This window comes from Urtica dioica, chromosome 7 (genome assembly GCF_054948205.1).
Source record: "Urtica dioica subsp. dioica isolate 48M chromosome 7, U.dioica_male_clone48M_v1_H2, whole genome shotgun sequence".
Lineage (NCBI taxonomy): Eukaryota > Viridiplantae > Streptophyta > Magnoliopsida > Rosales > Urticaceae > Urtica > Urtica dioica.
The window spans coordinates 8,567,061-8,580,382 of NC_142762.1; the positions used below are offsets into that span (position 1 = coordinate 8,567,061).

Below are 13,322 nucleotides of genomic sequence, written 5' to 3' on the forward strand. Positions count from 1 at the left end.
TAGGAATAATCCCAATTAGTTTAGCAGTAGCATTTCAGTCTATATCAACTCTGGAAGTAAAAATAAAGCCCAGACCCAATTAAAAACACAAGCAGCCTAGTGGCCCATTAAGGTCCAAATTCTCAACACAACGTCAGCATCATCTTCCCCATTGGAAATTTGGAATTCGAGCATTTCCAGGCACTTGTACTGCGTAGATGAAGTTAACCTTGTCACCGTCGTCATCTGAAATTAAATTTTTCCGGCGAACTTATTGCGAATCTTCGAGACCACGCAGTCACTCGCCCTCCACTCTGTTTTCGGAGTCCCTTGTACTCCGCTACATCTCCATCGCCGTGCCGTCCCCGACCTCGAGCACTTGATTTTCCTCGGTCTTTCACAAAGCTCCTTGTCGATGTCGATATTCTTCGAGTCGGCGTCAACGAGCTCGGATCCAATGTCGAGGATCTTAGATCTCAGGTCGGAGAACTTCGACTGGACCTCGTCGAGCTCCATTCCGGAGTCGAATAGCTCCGATCCTTGCTAGACGAATCTGATTTGACGTTGCCGAGCTTCACTCCGGCCTCGAAGAGCTGAGATCCTGTGCCGGAAAACTCTAACTCCTCAACGCCAAGCTTGAGTCTGACCTCCACTGCAAGTCTGCAAGTGTCTGGTTGGTACTCGGCCATTTTTTTGCTCTGGTTGTTATCTACCTTTTTTTTTTTGAAACGTGGTTGTTATCTACCTAAAAGAGGCAGATATACAAAGATATTGTATTATATGATATTATATAATGTATTCTATAACCGCCACCAAAATTTATTGTTTGTCTAACCTCTTTCTCTCACTCTCACGCCGGCAATAAAAGACTTCATATAAAAAATAAAATAAAATTTGTCTAACCTCTTTCTCTCACTCTCACGTTGGCAAAAAAAGACTTCATTTAAAAAATAAAATAAAATTTTAAACGTATTAATATTTTTAAGAAACGAATCCTACTCCTACTCCAACTAATGATGGAGGTATCAACTCTATATATAGATACGACCAGTAAATTTTATTAATAGTTATAAAACTTACAAACTTATATTGTTGGATTCATATTTTTTTTCTTCCATCTCCAGAGACCTGGAAATCATAAGAACACAACAGGTGATGTACTCTTTTTTTTTTTCTTCTTTTTTTTAAAAAAATAAATAACACTCATTATGTACACATTATGTAACAAAAAGTCATGCAACCCCTTAAGCCAATTTTCAAGAACGCAATGTTTTCAAGAATTCAAGTGGGTACTTTTCAAGACCGCAATGCTTTTTTTTTATATTTAGTGTACATATGTATAAAAAAAATACTAAGGTTTATATAAAAAAAAAACCCACAACTATTAATTGCTCTCAGATTTATTGGATTTTTTTTTATTGCGATTTGGAATATTTTTCAATTTTTTTTTATTTGTATAGGTTGACGATGGATAAAAGTTGGATGACCGCAAATCGAACTACTGAAGCATTTAGTTTGGGAGTTGAAGAATTTTTGAAGTTCAGTTCCATACACGCCGGTGGTCAAAATTGTATCAGGTAAGTAGTGTAATAGATTTTCGTTTAGTTGATTGGCTACTAGTTTTATCATAAGGCGTCGACCTTAAGTGTCTCCAAAGTATATCTTTATTGATATAGTTTTTTTTCCTCTGAAATCGAATTTTATCAGGTGTCCGTGTTTGAAATGTGGAAACATAAAAAAACTTGAACTAGATGATGTTCGAACACACTTGTATTTTAATGGCATAGATCAAAGTTATAAAGAATGGATATTTCATGGCGAAGAAACGAGACGAAGTGCAAATTTTCAACGCCAAAAGTCACGCTCAAATTATGCTAGTGACTATAATGATAATCCCGAAGTAATGGTAGAAGATGCAGAGGAGCAATTAATTGATGATCCTACGATGTTCAATGACTTATTATCGGATGCAAAAAAACCTTTATACCAAGGTTGTGACAAGTATACTAATTTATCTGCATTGGTTGAGTTGTACAGCTTTAAAGCAAGAAACAGTTTGAGTGACAAAGGATTTTCAGAGCTGCTTGATTTGCTGAAGAAAATGTTGCCAGAAGATAATGGAATACCTCCATCTGAATATGCAGCAAAAAAGAAATTATCTGCCTTGGGTATGGATTATGAGAAGATACATGCTTGTCCAAACGATTGTATCTTGTACAGAAAAGCCTACGAGGATGAAGATCGTTGCCCAGTTTGTGATATATCAAGATGGAAAAAGAAAAAAAATTCTGACGAGGTAATGGAAGGAATCCCTGCAAAAGTTTTATGGTACTTGTCACCGATTTCGCGTTTCAAGAGACTTTTTCGAAATCCAGAACATGCAAAAAATTTAATTTGGCATGCAACTGACAGAGTTGTAGATGGAAATCTTCGACACCCTGCAGATTCACCATCGTGGAAGTCCATTGATCACAAATATCCAGAATTTGGTGATGAGCCCAGAAATCTTCGTCTCGGGCTATCTACGGATGGTATAAATCCTTTTCGATCGCTCAATAGTCAGTATAGTTGTTGGCCAGTTATACTTGTGATATACAATTTGCCTCCTTCTCTGTGCATGAAAAGAAAATATATGATGTTAACATCGTTGATATCTGGAAGTAAACAACCTGGAAATGACATTGACGTGTATCTAGCACCATTGATTGAAGATCTACAACAGCTTTGGAAAGGTGAAGAAAGAACGTATGATGCTCATGCATATGAGTATTTTACAATGCGTGGAATCTTATTATGGACAATTAGCGACTATCCTGCTTATGGAAATTTGTCTGGGCACAATGTCAAAGGCTATCATGCATGTCCAATATGCGGGGACGAAATAAGCTCACATAGACTGACACATGGAAAAAAAAATTGCTATCTTGGGCATAGACGGTTTTTACCTAAAGATCATCCCTTCAGAAAAAGTAAACAATTTTATGGAGGGAAAGAGGTTAGAAAAGCTCCAAAAATATTAACGGGAGCACAAGTGAGACTCAGAGTGAGCAAGTTGAATTTTCAGTTTGGAAAAGGTAAGAAAATAAAGTCCAAGAAGCGTCCTCGAAGTGAAGAAAACTCAACAAATCAGGATTTGGAAGAAGAAACAGAAAGGGACAAATGTTGGAAAAAAAAAGTCAATATTTTTCGAGCTTGAATATTGGGACCAACTATTGGTACGCCACAACTTAGACGTAATGCACATCGAAAAAAATGTATGCGAGAGTATCATAGGTACACTACTTAATATTCCGGGTAAGACTAAGGATGGATATACAGCACGCTTGGACCTTGAGGAAATGCAGATAATGCCAAAATTAGTGCCGGTGACTGTAGGAAGTCGAAGTTACATTCCGCCAGCATGCTATAATTTATCAAAGATTGAAAGAGAACAGTTTTGTCAATCCTTAGCAAATATCAAGGTTCCGGAAGGATACTCGTCCAATATTCGAAATCTCGTATCGATGAAAGATTTGAAATTATATGGACTAAAGTCTCATGATTGCCATACTTTGATGCAACAGTTCCTTCCTATTGCGATTCGGTGCATAGTCTCTGAAAATCTTCGACGTGTTATTACAAAATTTTGCTTTTTCTTTAACGCAATATGTGACAAAGTTGTTGATGTTGCCAAGTTAGATCAGTTGCAACGAGATATCGTGGAAACATTATGTGTGCTTGAAAAAACTTTTCCACCTTCGTTTTTTGATATTATGGTCCACTTAGCTGTACACCTTGTTCGTGAACTCAAGTTGTGTGGACCTCTCTTTTTTCGGTGGATGTACCCTTTTGAAAGGTACATGAAAATTTTGAAAGGTTATGTGAGGAATCGAAATCGACCGGAAGCTAGCATTGTAGAGGGCTATATCATAGAAGAAGCAGTAGAGTTTTGCTCAGAATATCTATCAACTACTATTGAAATCGGAGTGCCTAAACCTCGATATGATTCATATGAAAATGGGAAAGCTATAATCGGAGCAGGGATTACTATGCAAGTTGATCGATCTCTATGGGCTCAAGCACATAGTGTTGTTTTGCAAAATTCTATTGAAGTCGCTCCTTATGTTGGGTAATTCATGTCATAACCTTAATTCTTTTACTCATATGCTTGTTTAACTTGATGAAATCTTATAATGATTAATAAAACAAAATTGACATGACTAATTATTTTTTTTGACATGCAGGGAGCATATGAAGTTTTTAAAGGAAATAAATCGTACAAAATCAAAGCGTGAGAAATGGTTTTACGATGAGCATCGTCGTACTTTCATAAATTGGTTACGAGATAGAGTTGAAAGTCAACTACAAGAAGAGAGACACAACATAACGGAATCGCTGAAATGGATAGCTCATACACCTAAAATGTATGTTATTAAGCATAATGCTTACATCATTAATGGGTATAGATTTAATGTTAAATCACTCGATGATGTACGTACTATGCAAAATAGCGGTGTTAGTATTGTTGCAAAAGCTAATCACTTCTCTAGTGCTAAAGATCAAAATCCGGTATATAGAGATATGGCATATTACGGGGTCATTCAAGAAATATGGGAGCTTGATTATCACACCCTTCGCGTTCCCGTGTTCAAGTGTGATTGGGTTGACAACAATAACGGTTTGATAGTTGATCAACACGGATTCACCATTGTTGATTTGACCAAGAAAGGTCATAAATCTGACCCGTTCATAATGGCATCTCAAGCCAAACAAGTCTTCTATGTTCAAGATCCGAAAGATAGAACAAAGTCAATAGTCGTTGTTTCACCCCAACGAAATTTTAATATAGCATTTGGTGAAGACGAGGATGTCGATGATATCCAGGATCCTCATCGATTGACCGCCCATTTGTCTAGAGAAGATATGCACGATGAAGATGATACATCTAATGCTTACGCGCGTTTCGATTGTGATGGGATTTGGATTGATCATCGAATTTAAGACTGGTATGACTTCTTAATAAAAAAAAAAAATTATTTGCATTTTATCTAGTTCGTTTGCTTTTTTTATTTTATTTTATTAGAATGAAATATTTATTCTGTTCTTCTTGGTTTGACTCATCAGTATAATATATACTCATCTTATATATATATATATATATATATATATATATTATTGATATTAGAATTAAATATTATGTTTTACTTTGTGTTTGTTATTTTCTTATACGTGGTATATGTGATCATATAATATATATGAATATATATTCATAAATAGCAGATTCAAGCAGTTATGTATTTTTCTCCTTCAAACAAGCTAGAGTCAGTTAATTACGTGAGTAGATGTAGGGATGATTAAAAAGAAAAAAAAAAAAAAAAGTCCCACGTTTAAAAAATTCCACGAAATAAAATTTCCCCATTTCTCAAACCTCTCTCTTTAATCTTTCCCTCTTTATTTTCGTTTTCCCGCCTTTTTTTCCTCAGATAATCACCTAAAATACTGGAATACAATAGTTTCTTGGAAGTTTATGAAGCTCCTCTTTTTTCCTCTGCAACTCCAATCCCGCAGGTCTCTCTCTCTCTCCACTAAAGTTTTCACAATTCTCAAACTTCTCTGTTGAATTATTCCCTCTTTATTTTCGTTTTCCCACATTTTTTCATCAGGTAGTTAGACAAGGAAAACTAATATATTAGAATAATAGTTGTACAGCAATCATATTTTACGCTAATTGTTTGTAAAGAATACAGCAATCAATAACCCTGTCATAGGATACGCCGGAGGCGGAGAAGCCGGTCGACGACGTCTCCGCCTCGCCGGTCCTTGCGGTCGGCGAGTTCGACGACTTCTCTGCCTCGCCGATCCTTGCGGTCGACGAGTTCGACGACGACTTCTCTGCCTCGCCGATCCTTGCGGTCGACGAGTTCGACGACGACTTCTCCGCCTCGCCGGTCCTTGCGGTCGGCGAGTTCGACGACTTCTCCGCCTCGCCGGTCCTTGCGGTCGATGAGTTCGACGACTTCTCCGCCTCGCCGATCCTTGCGGTCGGCGAGTTCGACGACTTCTCTGCCTCGCCGATCCTTGCAGTCGACGAGTTCGACGACGACTTCTCCGCCTCGCCGGTCCTTGCGGTCGGCGAGTTCGACGACTTCTCCGCCTCGCCGGTCCTTGCGGTCGATGAGTTCGACGACTTCTCCGCCTCGCCGGTCCTTGCGGTCGGCGAGTTCGACGACTTCTCTGCCTCGCCGAACCTTGCGGTCGACGAGTTCGACGACGACTTCTCCGCCTCGCCGGTCCTTGCGGTCGGCGAGTTCGACGACTTCTCCGCCTCGCCGGTCCTTGCGGTCGGCGAGTTCGACGACTTCTCCGCCTCGCCGGTCCTTGCGGTCGATGAGTTCGACGACTTCTCCGCCTCGCCGGTCCTTGCGGTCGGCGAGTTCGACGACTTCTCTGCCTCGCCGATCCTTGCGGTCGACGAGTTCGACGACGACTTCTCCGCCTCGCCGGTCCTTGCGGTCGACGAGTTCGACGAGTTCTCCGCCTCGCCGGTCCTTGCGGTCGACGAGTTCGACGAGTTCTCCGCCTCGCCGGTCCTTGCGGTCGGCGAGTTCGACGACTTCTCCGCCTCGCCGGTCCTTGCGGTCGACGAGTTCGACGACTTCTCCGCCTCGCCGGTCCTTGCGGTCGACGAGTTCGACGACTTCTCCGCCTCGCTGGTCCTTGCGGTCGACGAGTTCGACGACTTCTCCGCCTCGCCGGTCCTTGCGGTCGGCGAGTTCGACGACTTCTCTGCCTTGCCGGTCCTTGCGGTCGACGAGTTCGACGACTTCTCCGCCTCGCCGGTCCTTGCGGTTGACGAGTTCGACGACTTCTCCGTTGATCAGTACCACTCAGTTTTGACTGAAATACAAGTTTTTTTTTTATTATTGTGATATGCAAAACCTTTATTGTTACAGCCGCCACAGTTGTGATTGAAATACATGTTTTTATTATAAGCCTTACTTTATTGTGATCATTTTATATACTGTACATATATTATAACATTTTTGTCATAATTTGTAGATGGATTCTGATCAAGAAGAACCGCCAAATCCTAACCAGGATAAAAGAAAGGACAAGTCTAATAGAAGAGTAAGAGGTCAAACGATCATGAAGAACCTCACACGCAAAAGAAGTCAAGGAGAAAAAATAAACGTCAGTTACAACCGTCACAATCAAGGAGTATGAATTAATGCTTCGAATTTAAAGAGCTATCATGGTGTCTTGGCAAGAAATATGGTTCCATTGGCAATTAGTGATTGGCACGCAGTTCCATCTACCACCAAAGACAAGCTTTGGGAAGTTCTTGTGGTAAGTAATATTTTTTATTATTATTAAATATCAAGTACATCCTGAAAGAATTTTCTAATATTTTTATTCATGTCTAGCAAACTTTTGACCTAGAAGAGGACAGAAGAGAGAAAGAATTGAATTCCATTGGAAGAAAATGGAGCAACTTTAAAAATAAGTTGAATACCCAATATATAAGACCGTTTGTGAAGACTAAAAATCAGGCGGCATTCAAGAAACCTCCACTCAAATATCCACAAATTTGTCAATCTGATTGGGATCTTTTTGTTGCTTCAAGAAAATCAGCATGTTTTTTGGTAGGTGAACTAGTTAATATTTATATCATTAATTCATTTAGAATGCTTTTAAAACAAGCTTGGTTTTGCAGGAACTCAGTGAGAAACAATCAAAAAGGGCAAAACTAGTTACATGTCCTCATCGCACGGGTCGTAAAGGATACGCTGGACTTGAAGCGGAATTGGTAAATACATTAGTTACTTGGGATTATTTCTTATTTGTTTTGTATAACAAATTATTTTATTTCTTTACAGCAAGCGAAAAGTGATGTTCCCCTTGATTACGGCCGAGAAAAAATATGGGTGGAGGCACGGAAAGATAAGAAAGCAAAATCATTAGACGATGAGAGTCGATATTATGCAAATAGAATTGTACGGTATCAATTACTTCCAATTTTTCATATTTTAAATTTATAACTAGCATTATTCTTAAATATTTTTGTAGGAAGAATTCAGTCAGTTGCACGAGAAAGGATTACTTCCAGTACACAAAACCAATGACATCTTAGCCCAAGCTTTGGATAAACCTGATCGTTCTGGCCGCCTTCGAGGTGTTGGAGCTGGGGTCACTATGAAGGAGTTCTACAAAAAATCCAAAAACAATGTAAAACAATCTAGAGAGCAAGAAGCAGAATTATTGAGGGAACAACGAGAAATGCTACAGTCACAACAGTCGAAAATGGAGAAATATGAAGCAACTCAAGAAGAACTTCTTCTAAAAATCAGTGAACTTCAAGCTCGATTAGGAGAAAAAGAAGAGGACGACACGTTTTTTGGTGTGAAGTATTCCAGCTCACAAACAACTAACGATATAGATCCAACTTCAGCAACATATAAAGATTTGGATACTAATCTTTCAAATCAAGCTCCAAAGGTTAGCAAAAATGTCTCTGACTTGTTATTTATATATTTATTTATGTATTGCATTTGTTCAATTTCTAACGTAGGTGAAAGCATGTGAGTTGGCCATCGGATCAATTGACAACATTGTTGCACGAGGAAACATCTTAGAGATTGATACAATAAATCCTACCATCCATGGGCGACCTCTAAGTGCAATGAACTACCGTGTTACTATTGATTTTGCACTAGAAGGCAAAGGTGAAATCGAAATTCCCATTCCCGTCGATGATGAAATAGTCACCGTAAATGATGCAGTTGGGTCAATTGTTGAATGGCCAAAATCTTTAGTGGCGTTGATGGGTGATACTTTGGTAATTTTCTCTTACACTTAATTTCGTTTCATTACATTACTTAATTTTTTCGATTCAAATTAGTGACATGAACTCATTATATAGGAATTAAAAGATAAGGCAGATACCAAAAAAGCTCGCACATATAAGGAAAAAAAGACTACATCTCCGACTCCATATTACCCAACGTTCATTGAAACTCAATCACCGTTTGAAGTTGGGGATTTGGTTGAACAATCAGATCATGAGCGTCAATATCAACAAGTTAAAGAATCGGCAATGTCGAATGAAATTCTAGACGATTTAGAAAATCTTCCCACCGCTTGCAAGTTTTTGCTCATTTATGCTCGTAAGAATATGAATCGTTCCAGTACAGTGGAAGTTCCACTCAAAGTGTTTGGGTACATCGAGACGCTGTATATCCCGCAAGAGGATATTATACAATTTTGTAGAATGGAAGAAATATCTGCCATTTGTGTTGTGTTCTACATAAGGTTAGTTTTTTTTTCTTAGTAACTACAAGTCTATTAATAATGTTATTATTGATCTAATAATATTTTATCTTTTACTTGAGCTTCTAGGTATCTAGATGAAGTCGTAGGTCGATCAAGTCAGCGTTCTTCATTCTCTTTTATAGATCCACGATGCACATCATTTCGCATCGGATCTTTAGAGGAACGAGCGAAAATTGTGGCTAATAGTTTAGCTTTAGCTATGGATGGTCAACTTATTTTTTTCCCTATCAATACTGGGTAAGTAATATCTTTGGTTTTATATTTCTTAACCAATGCTTTTGTTATTAATATATTTATGTTTTGTATATTTAGAAGGCATTGGGTTTTGTGCGTCGTTCATCCATATTTTGAGACTATTTACTACTTGGATCCTATCCGTGGATGTGTTCCTACAGAGCTTGAAGATTTGCTTAACAAGTAAGTATATTTACTACTTGTCTGATCATTGATATGTGGCTAGGGTTATTTTTTAATAAATACTGGAGTTGACATAAACCTAACCGTAGAAGTTATTATTAGGGTTTTGTTTTATAGCATGTACTGAGAGTTGAGGCTGCCATGCAGGTATCAATTGATACTGAGACAATATTGCAAATTAGTACACTGCGTAGAATTTGATTGAAATGAATGAGTGAATTTACACAACCATGAAAAGATATCAATGCATAGATAGATATTTAGCAATATTTATTACAAGTTATTTAATATTAAATTATGATATAGGGCTTTTGGAATGTTCAACAATGTTCTTCAAAGAAAATCCAGCACCGAAAAGCTATCGTGGAAACGTGTTGTTGTAAGTTCTTTTAAGTATTTTTATTTAAAATTATTTAATTATTTATTATATATGCTATGTTATATATATATATATATATATATATTAATTAATAGGTAAAATTTTCTACTTTTCTTTATAGTGTCCCCGTCAACCTACGAATGTGGAATGCGGATATTATATTTTGTCTTACATGCGAGCACTTGTTTATTCTTCAACAAGAGCTATTGATTTGATGGAAAATGCGGTAAGAAAAAATTATACTACATTGACAATGTGTTTCACGTTTAAAACACAAGTGTTAACGGATATTTTTCTCTTTTTGCAGTTCAATCAGAAAATCACTTACATGCAAAAAGAGATCGATGAACTCCGAAGTGAATGGGCGGATACTCTAACTCCGTTTCTCTAAGGACTTTGCAAATCATTTTTTCATTAGTGTGTTATTAGTATTTGAAAACTTGTTCATAACAAAAATTCTCTTTGTAATACATTTATTTTGTTGGTTGTAGTATAAATTATCTACTTGTTTTCTTTAATTTTAGTGCAAATAAAATATTTAAATATTAAATTCGAAATTTATGATTTTTTGAAAAAAATGATATATTATTTTTTAATAAAAAATATATATTTATAAATAAAATTGTATATAAATAAATAATTACAAATACATGGCGGTTAAAATAATAGTGCCACTAAAAAAAATTAGTAGACAACTATTTTTGGAAGCACTTCTTTTAGTGGCGGTTCTTTTTATTTAATGGCGTTTAAATAATGACCGCCATCTAAATTTTGACCGCCACTAAAGAGTAAACAGTTTTTAGTTGCACTCACATAGGTAGCACTTTTTAAATGCCATCTTTTGTATTTAGTAGCATTAAAAAACTGCCACCAAAAGCTATTTGTCTAGTAGTGTAGGGATGAGATTTAACTTTTTTGTAGGATGAAATTTAGAAAAAAAAATTACGCTCTGTACGTTGTTGTACGATACTGTACGACGCTGTACGATACAACTCTGTACGATGCTGTACGATATAGAAGCTAATTTTGCATAGTTTGACTGTTTTTTGCAGTTTTTGTCATGGTTAACGGCACTTGGGAGACTGAAGGACACCAATGGGTTTACACCAATGTAGAAATACGTGCATTCGTAGTTCCGAAAGAGGTAACGTACACGGAGTTAGTAGATTTGTTATACGAGAAGTTCGAGTTAGACAGATTCGCGTTCGACTTAAAACTCGAAGTCCCATACACAGTTGGTACAATTCTGCTGGGTCCTGCCGTATTGAAGGACAATGGTGATGTTTCTCATTTTATGAAGCACAAATATCATAATACATTTCCACTTTGTGTAAGTTTGGTGCCGAAACAGATCATTGCACCTATTGCGTATCGAGGAGTATGTAAAGGGAAAGATGTGGAAGTTGGAAGGGTGTCTCGCAATGAACCGAACAAGAGACGGAATACTCTTGTTATCGAGGATCGACAAAATGATCCTATAATTGAAAACAAAGACGGTGGCTGTGACGATGACTTGTTTAACGAGTACAAGGGTGCCGAAAACAGTGACGAAGTATACAGGCGTGATAGAGATTGTAATCACAACAGTGACGAATATGATGGACACAATAGTGACGAAGGTGATGAATACGAAGGTGGAAAAGGTGATGAAAACAAAGGTGGCGAAGGTGATGAAAACGAAGGTGGCGATGGTGATGAAGAGAATAGTGACGGATATGACGGAGATAACAATGGTAGGGGTGAAGAATTTGTAGAATTCGCCAATCCCGAAGAATATGAAGAATTTGTGGAAACGTTTACAGTACCAACGGGTCATTGTGAACCATCGGGTCAATGTCAGCGTGAGCCTCCGATGATCGGATCACCTATCGTTCCTTATTCATGGAAAGTACCCGAGTTCACCGCCGATGATGTTGTGAAGGAAAACCCGAGTCATTATCCAAGTCATTCTTCTACAGGTAATTTAAGTGGATTCAAATGAGATTCAAGTATAATCTGAAACCACCTATTGTTTAACTAACCTTTGAAACTAACAGGTAGCTCAGAAGAAATATATATTGGGCAACAATTTGAAAACAAGCATGAACTGAAGAAATATATCCACTTGTACGCGTTGAAACATAATTTCGAATTTAGAGTGAAATCTTCTTCGAAAAAGAGATGGTATGTTCTATGCAAAGACGAGAGATGCACATGGAGGTTGAGGGGTGTCGTGCAGTGGTCTGAGATGTGGGAGATTACGTCGTACGAGGGTAAACACTCATGTGCCCGTGTTGTTCGAACAGAAGGCCATCGAGGAGCGGCACCATGGGTCATCGGCCACATATTTAAAGACAAATACTCAATTAACTCTATGGCGGAGTATTCGGCGCATAACGTCAGGGAAGAAGTGAAGACAAGATGGGGTGTGAACATATCGTATTTGAAATCTTGGAGATCCAGGGAGAAAGCTATTGGGTACGTGCGGGGTACGCCGGAACAATCGTACCAGAAGTTACCGTCTTGGCTGTACATGTTGAAGCAAAAGAATCCTGGGACGTTAACAGACTTTGTGCAAGATGGTGACAAATTCAAGTATGCTTTCTTTTCCATTGGGGCGTGTCGTAGATGCTTCAAAGCATGTCGGCCGGTCATAGCATTGGACAGTGTATTTCTGAAGACAAAATACGGCGGACAGTTGCTTTGCGCAATTGCAATGGATGCGAATTCACAATTATATCCACTTGCATTTGGAGTTATAGATAGCGAGTGTCATGCTTCTTGGATTTGGTTTTTGAGAAGATTGCGAGAAGCTATCGGTGAAGACGTACCTAATTTGGCGTTCATATCCGATCGCCACGTTAGCATCATACATGGTGTCGAGGTTGTGTTTCCTGGTATCCCTCATGGAGCATGTTACCATCATTTACAACTGAATGTCCAATACAAGTTCAAGACAGACCATTGTCGCTTTGAACTTTACGATGCTGCTTACGCCTTCAATAAAACAGCATTTGAAGCTAATTTTAGACAGTTGAGACGTAAGGATGTCGAGATGGCAAAGTATCTCGAAGAAGTTGGTGTCGATCGGTGGGCCCGAGCTTTCGTTCTTGGAAAACGGTAAAAGTCTAGAACTTCTTTTGTACTGAATTTTTAATATCGTTGATTATATAAACGTCGTTGGTTTTATATAGGTACGACCTAATGACGACCAACAATGCAGAAAGCTTCAACAATAAAACAAGGAATGCTAGGACGT

General features: G+C 38.2%; 2 protein-coding genes across 3 annotated transcripts; both read left to right on the top strand.

Annotated features, from left to right (window-relative positions):
• The first annotated feature begins 1,405 nt into the window (after positions 1-1,405).
• On the top strand, positions 1,406-7,182 carry LOC149390192 (uncharacterized). The gene is made up of 6 exons (XM_089619699.1): positions 1,406-1,556; positions 1,687-3,077; positions 3,133-4,087; positions 4,203-4,827; positions 5,727-6,866; positions 7,018-7,182. The coding sequence occupies exons 1-6, from the start codon at positions 1,447-1,449 to the stop codon at positions 7,180-7,182; spliced, it is 4,386 nt and encodes a 1,461-aa protein (XP_089475825.1). The 5' UTR covers positions 1,406-1,446.
• LOC149390193 (uncharacterized) lies at positions 7,017-10,595 on the top strand. Of its 2 annotated transcripts, none has more exons than XM_089620395.1 (11): positions 7,017-7,305; positions 7,383-7,601; positions 7,836-7,952; positions 8,026-8,454; positions 8,528-8,794; positions 8,879-9,267; positions 9,355-9,525; positions 9,601-9,705; positions 10,012-10,084; positions 10,206-10,310; positions 10,392-10,595. In XM_089620395.1, exons 1-11 carry the CDS (start codon positions 7,231-7,233, stop codon positions 10,473-10,475), a joined length of 2,034 nt encoding a protein of 677 aa, XP_089476521.1. In that variant the 5' UTR covers positions 7,017-7,230; the 3' UTR covers positions 10,476-10,595. The 2 variants fall into 2 exon arrangements, with proteins under 2 accessions (XP_089476521.1, XP_089476522.1); XM_089620396.1 differs by having other exon boundaries at positions 9,604-9,705.
• The last annotated feature ends 2,727 nt before the right edge of the window (positions 10,596-13,322 follow it).

What these genes read in the sequence shown, in the direction of transcription:
- LOC149390192 (XM_089619699.1), top strand. Translation starts at nt 1,447, where the DNA reads ATGGATAAAAGTTGGATGACCGCAAATCGAACTACTGAAGCATTTAGT. An exon ending in GGTGGTCAAAATTGTATCAG is followed by an intron (nt 1,557 to 1,686) that starts GTAAGTAGTGTA and finishes GAATTTTATCAG; the next exon opens with GTGTCCGTGTTTGAAATGTG. An exon ending in GAAGTCGCTCCTTATGTTGG is followed by an intron (nt 4,088 to 4,202) that starts GTAATTCATGTC and finishes TTTGACATGCAG; the next exon opens with GGAGCATATGAAGTTTTTAA.
- LOC149390193 (XM_089620395.1), top strand. Translation starts at nt 7,231, where the DNA reads ATGGTTCCATTGGCAATTAGTGATTGGCACGCAGTTCCATCTACCACC. An exon ending in GAAAATCAGCATGTTTTTTG is followed by an intron (nt 7,602 to 7,835) that starts GTAGGTGAACTA and finishes ATTTCTTTACAG; the next exon opens with CAAGCGAAAAGTGATGTTCC. An exon ending in CGTTGATGGGTGATACTTTG is followed by an intron (nt 8,795 to 8,878) that starts GTAATTTTCTCT and finishes CTCATTATATAG; the next exon opens with GAATTAAAAGATAAGGCAGA.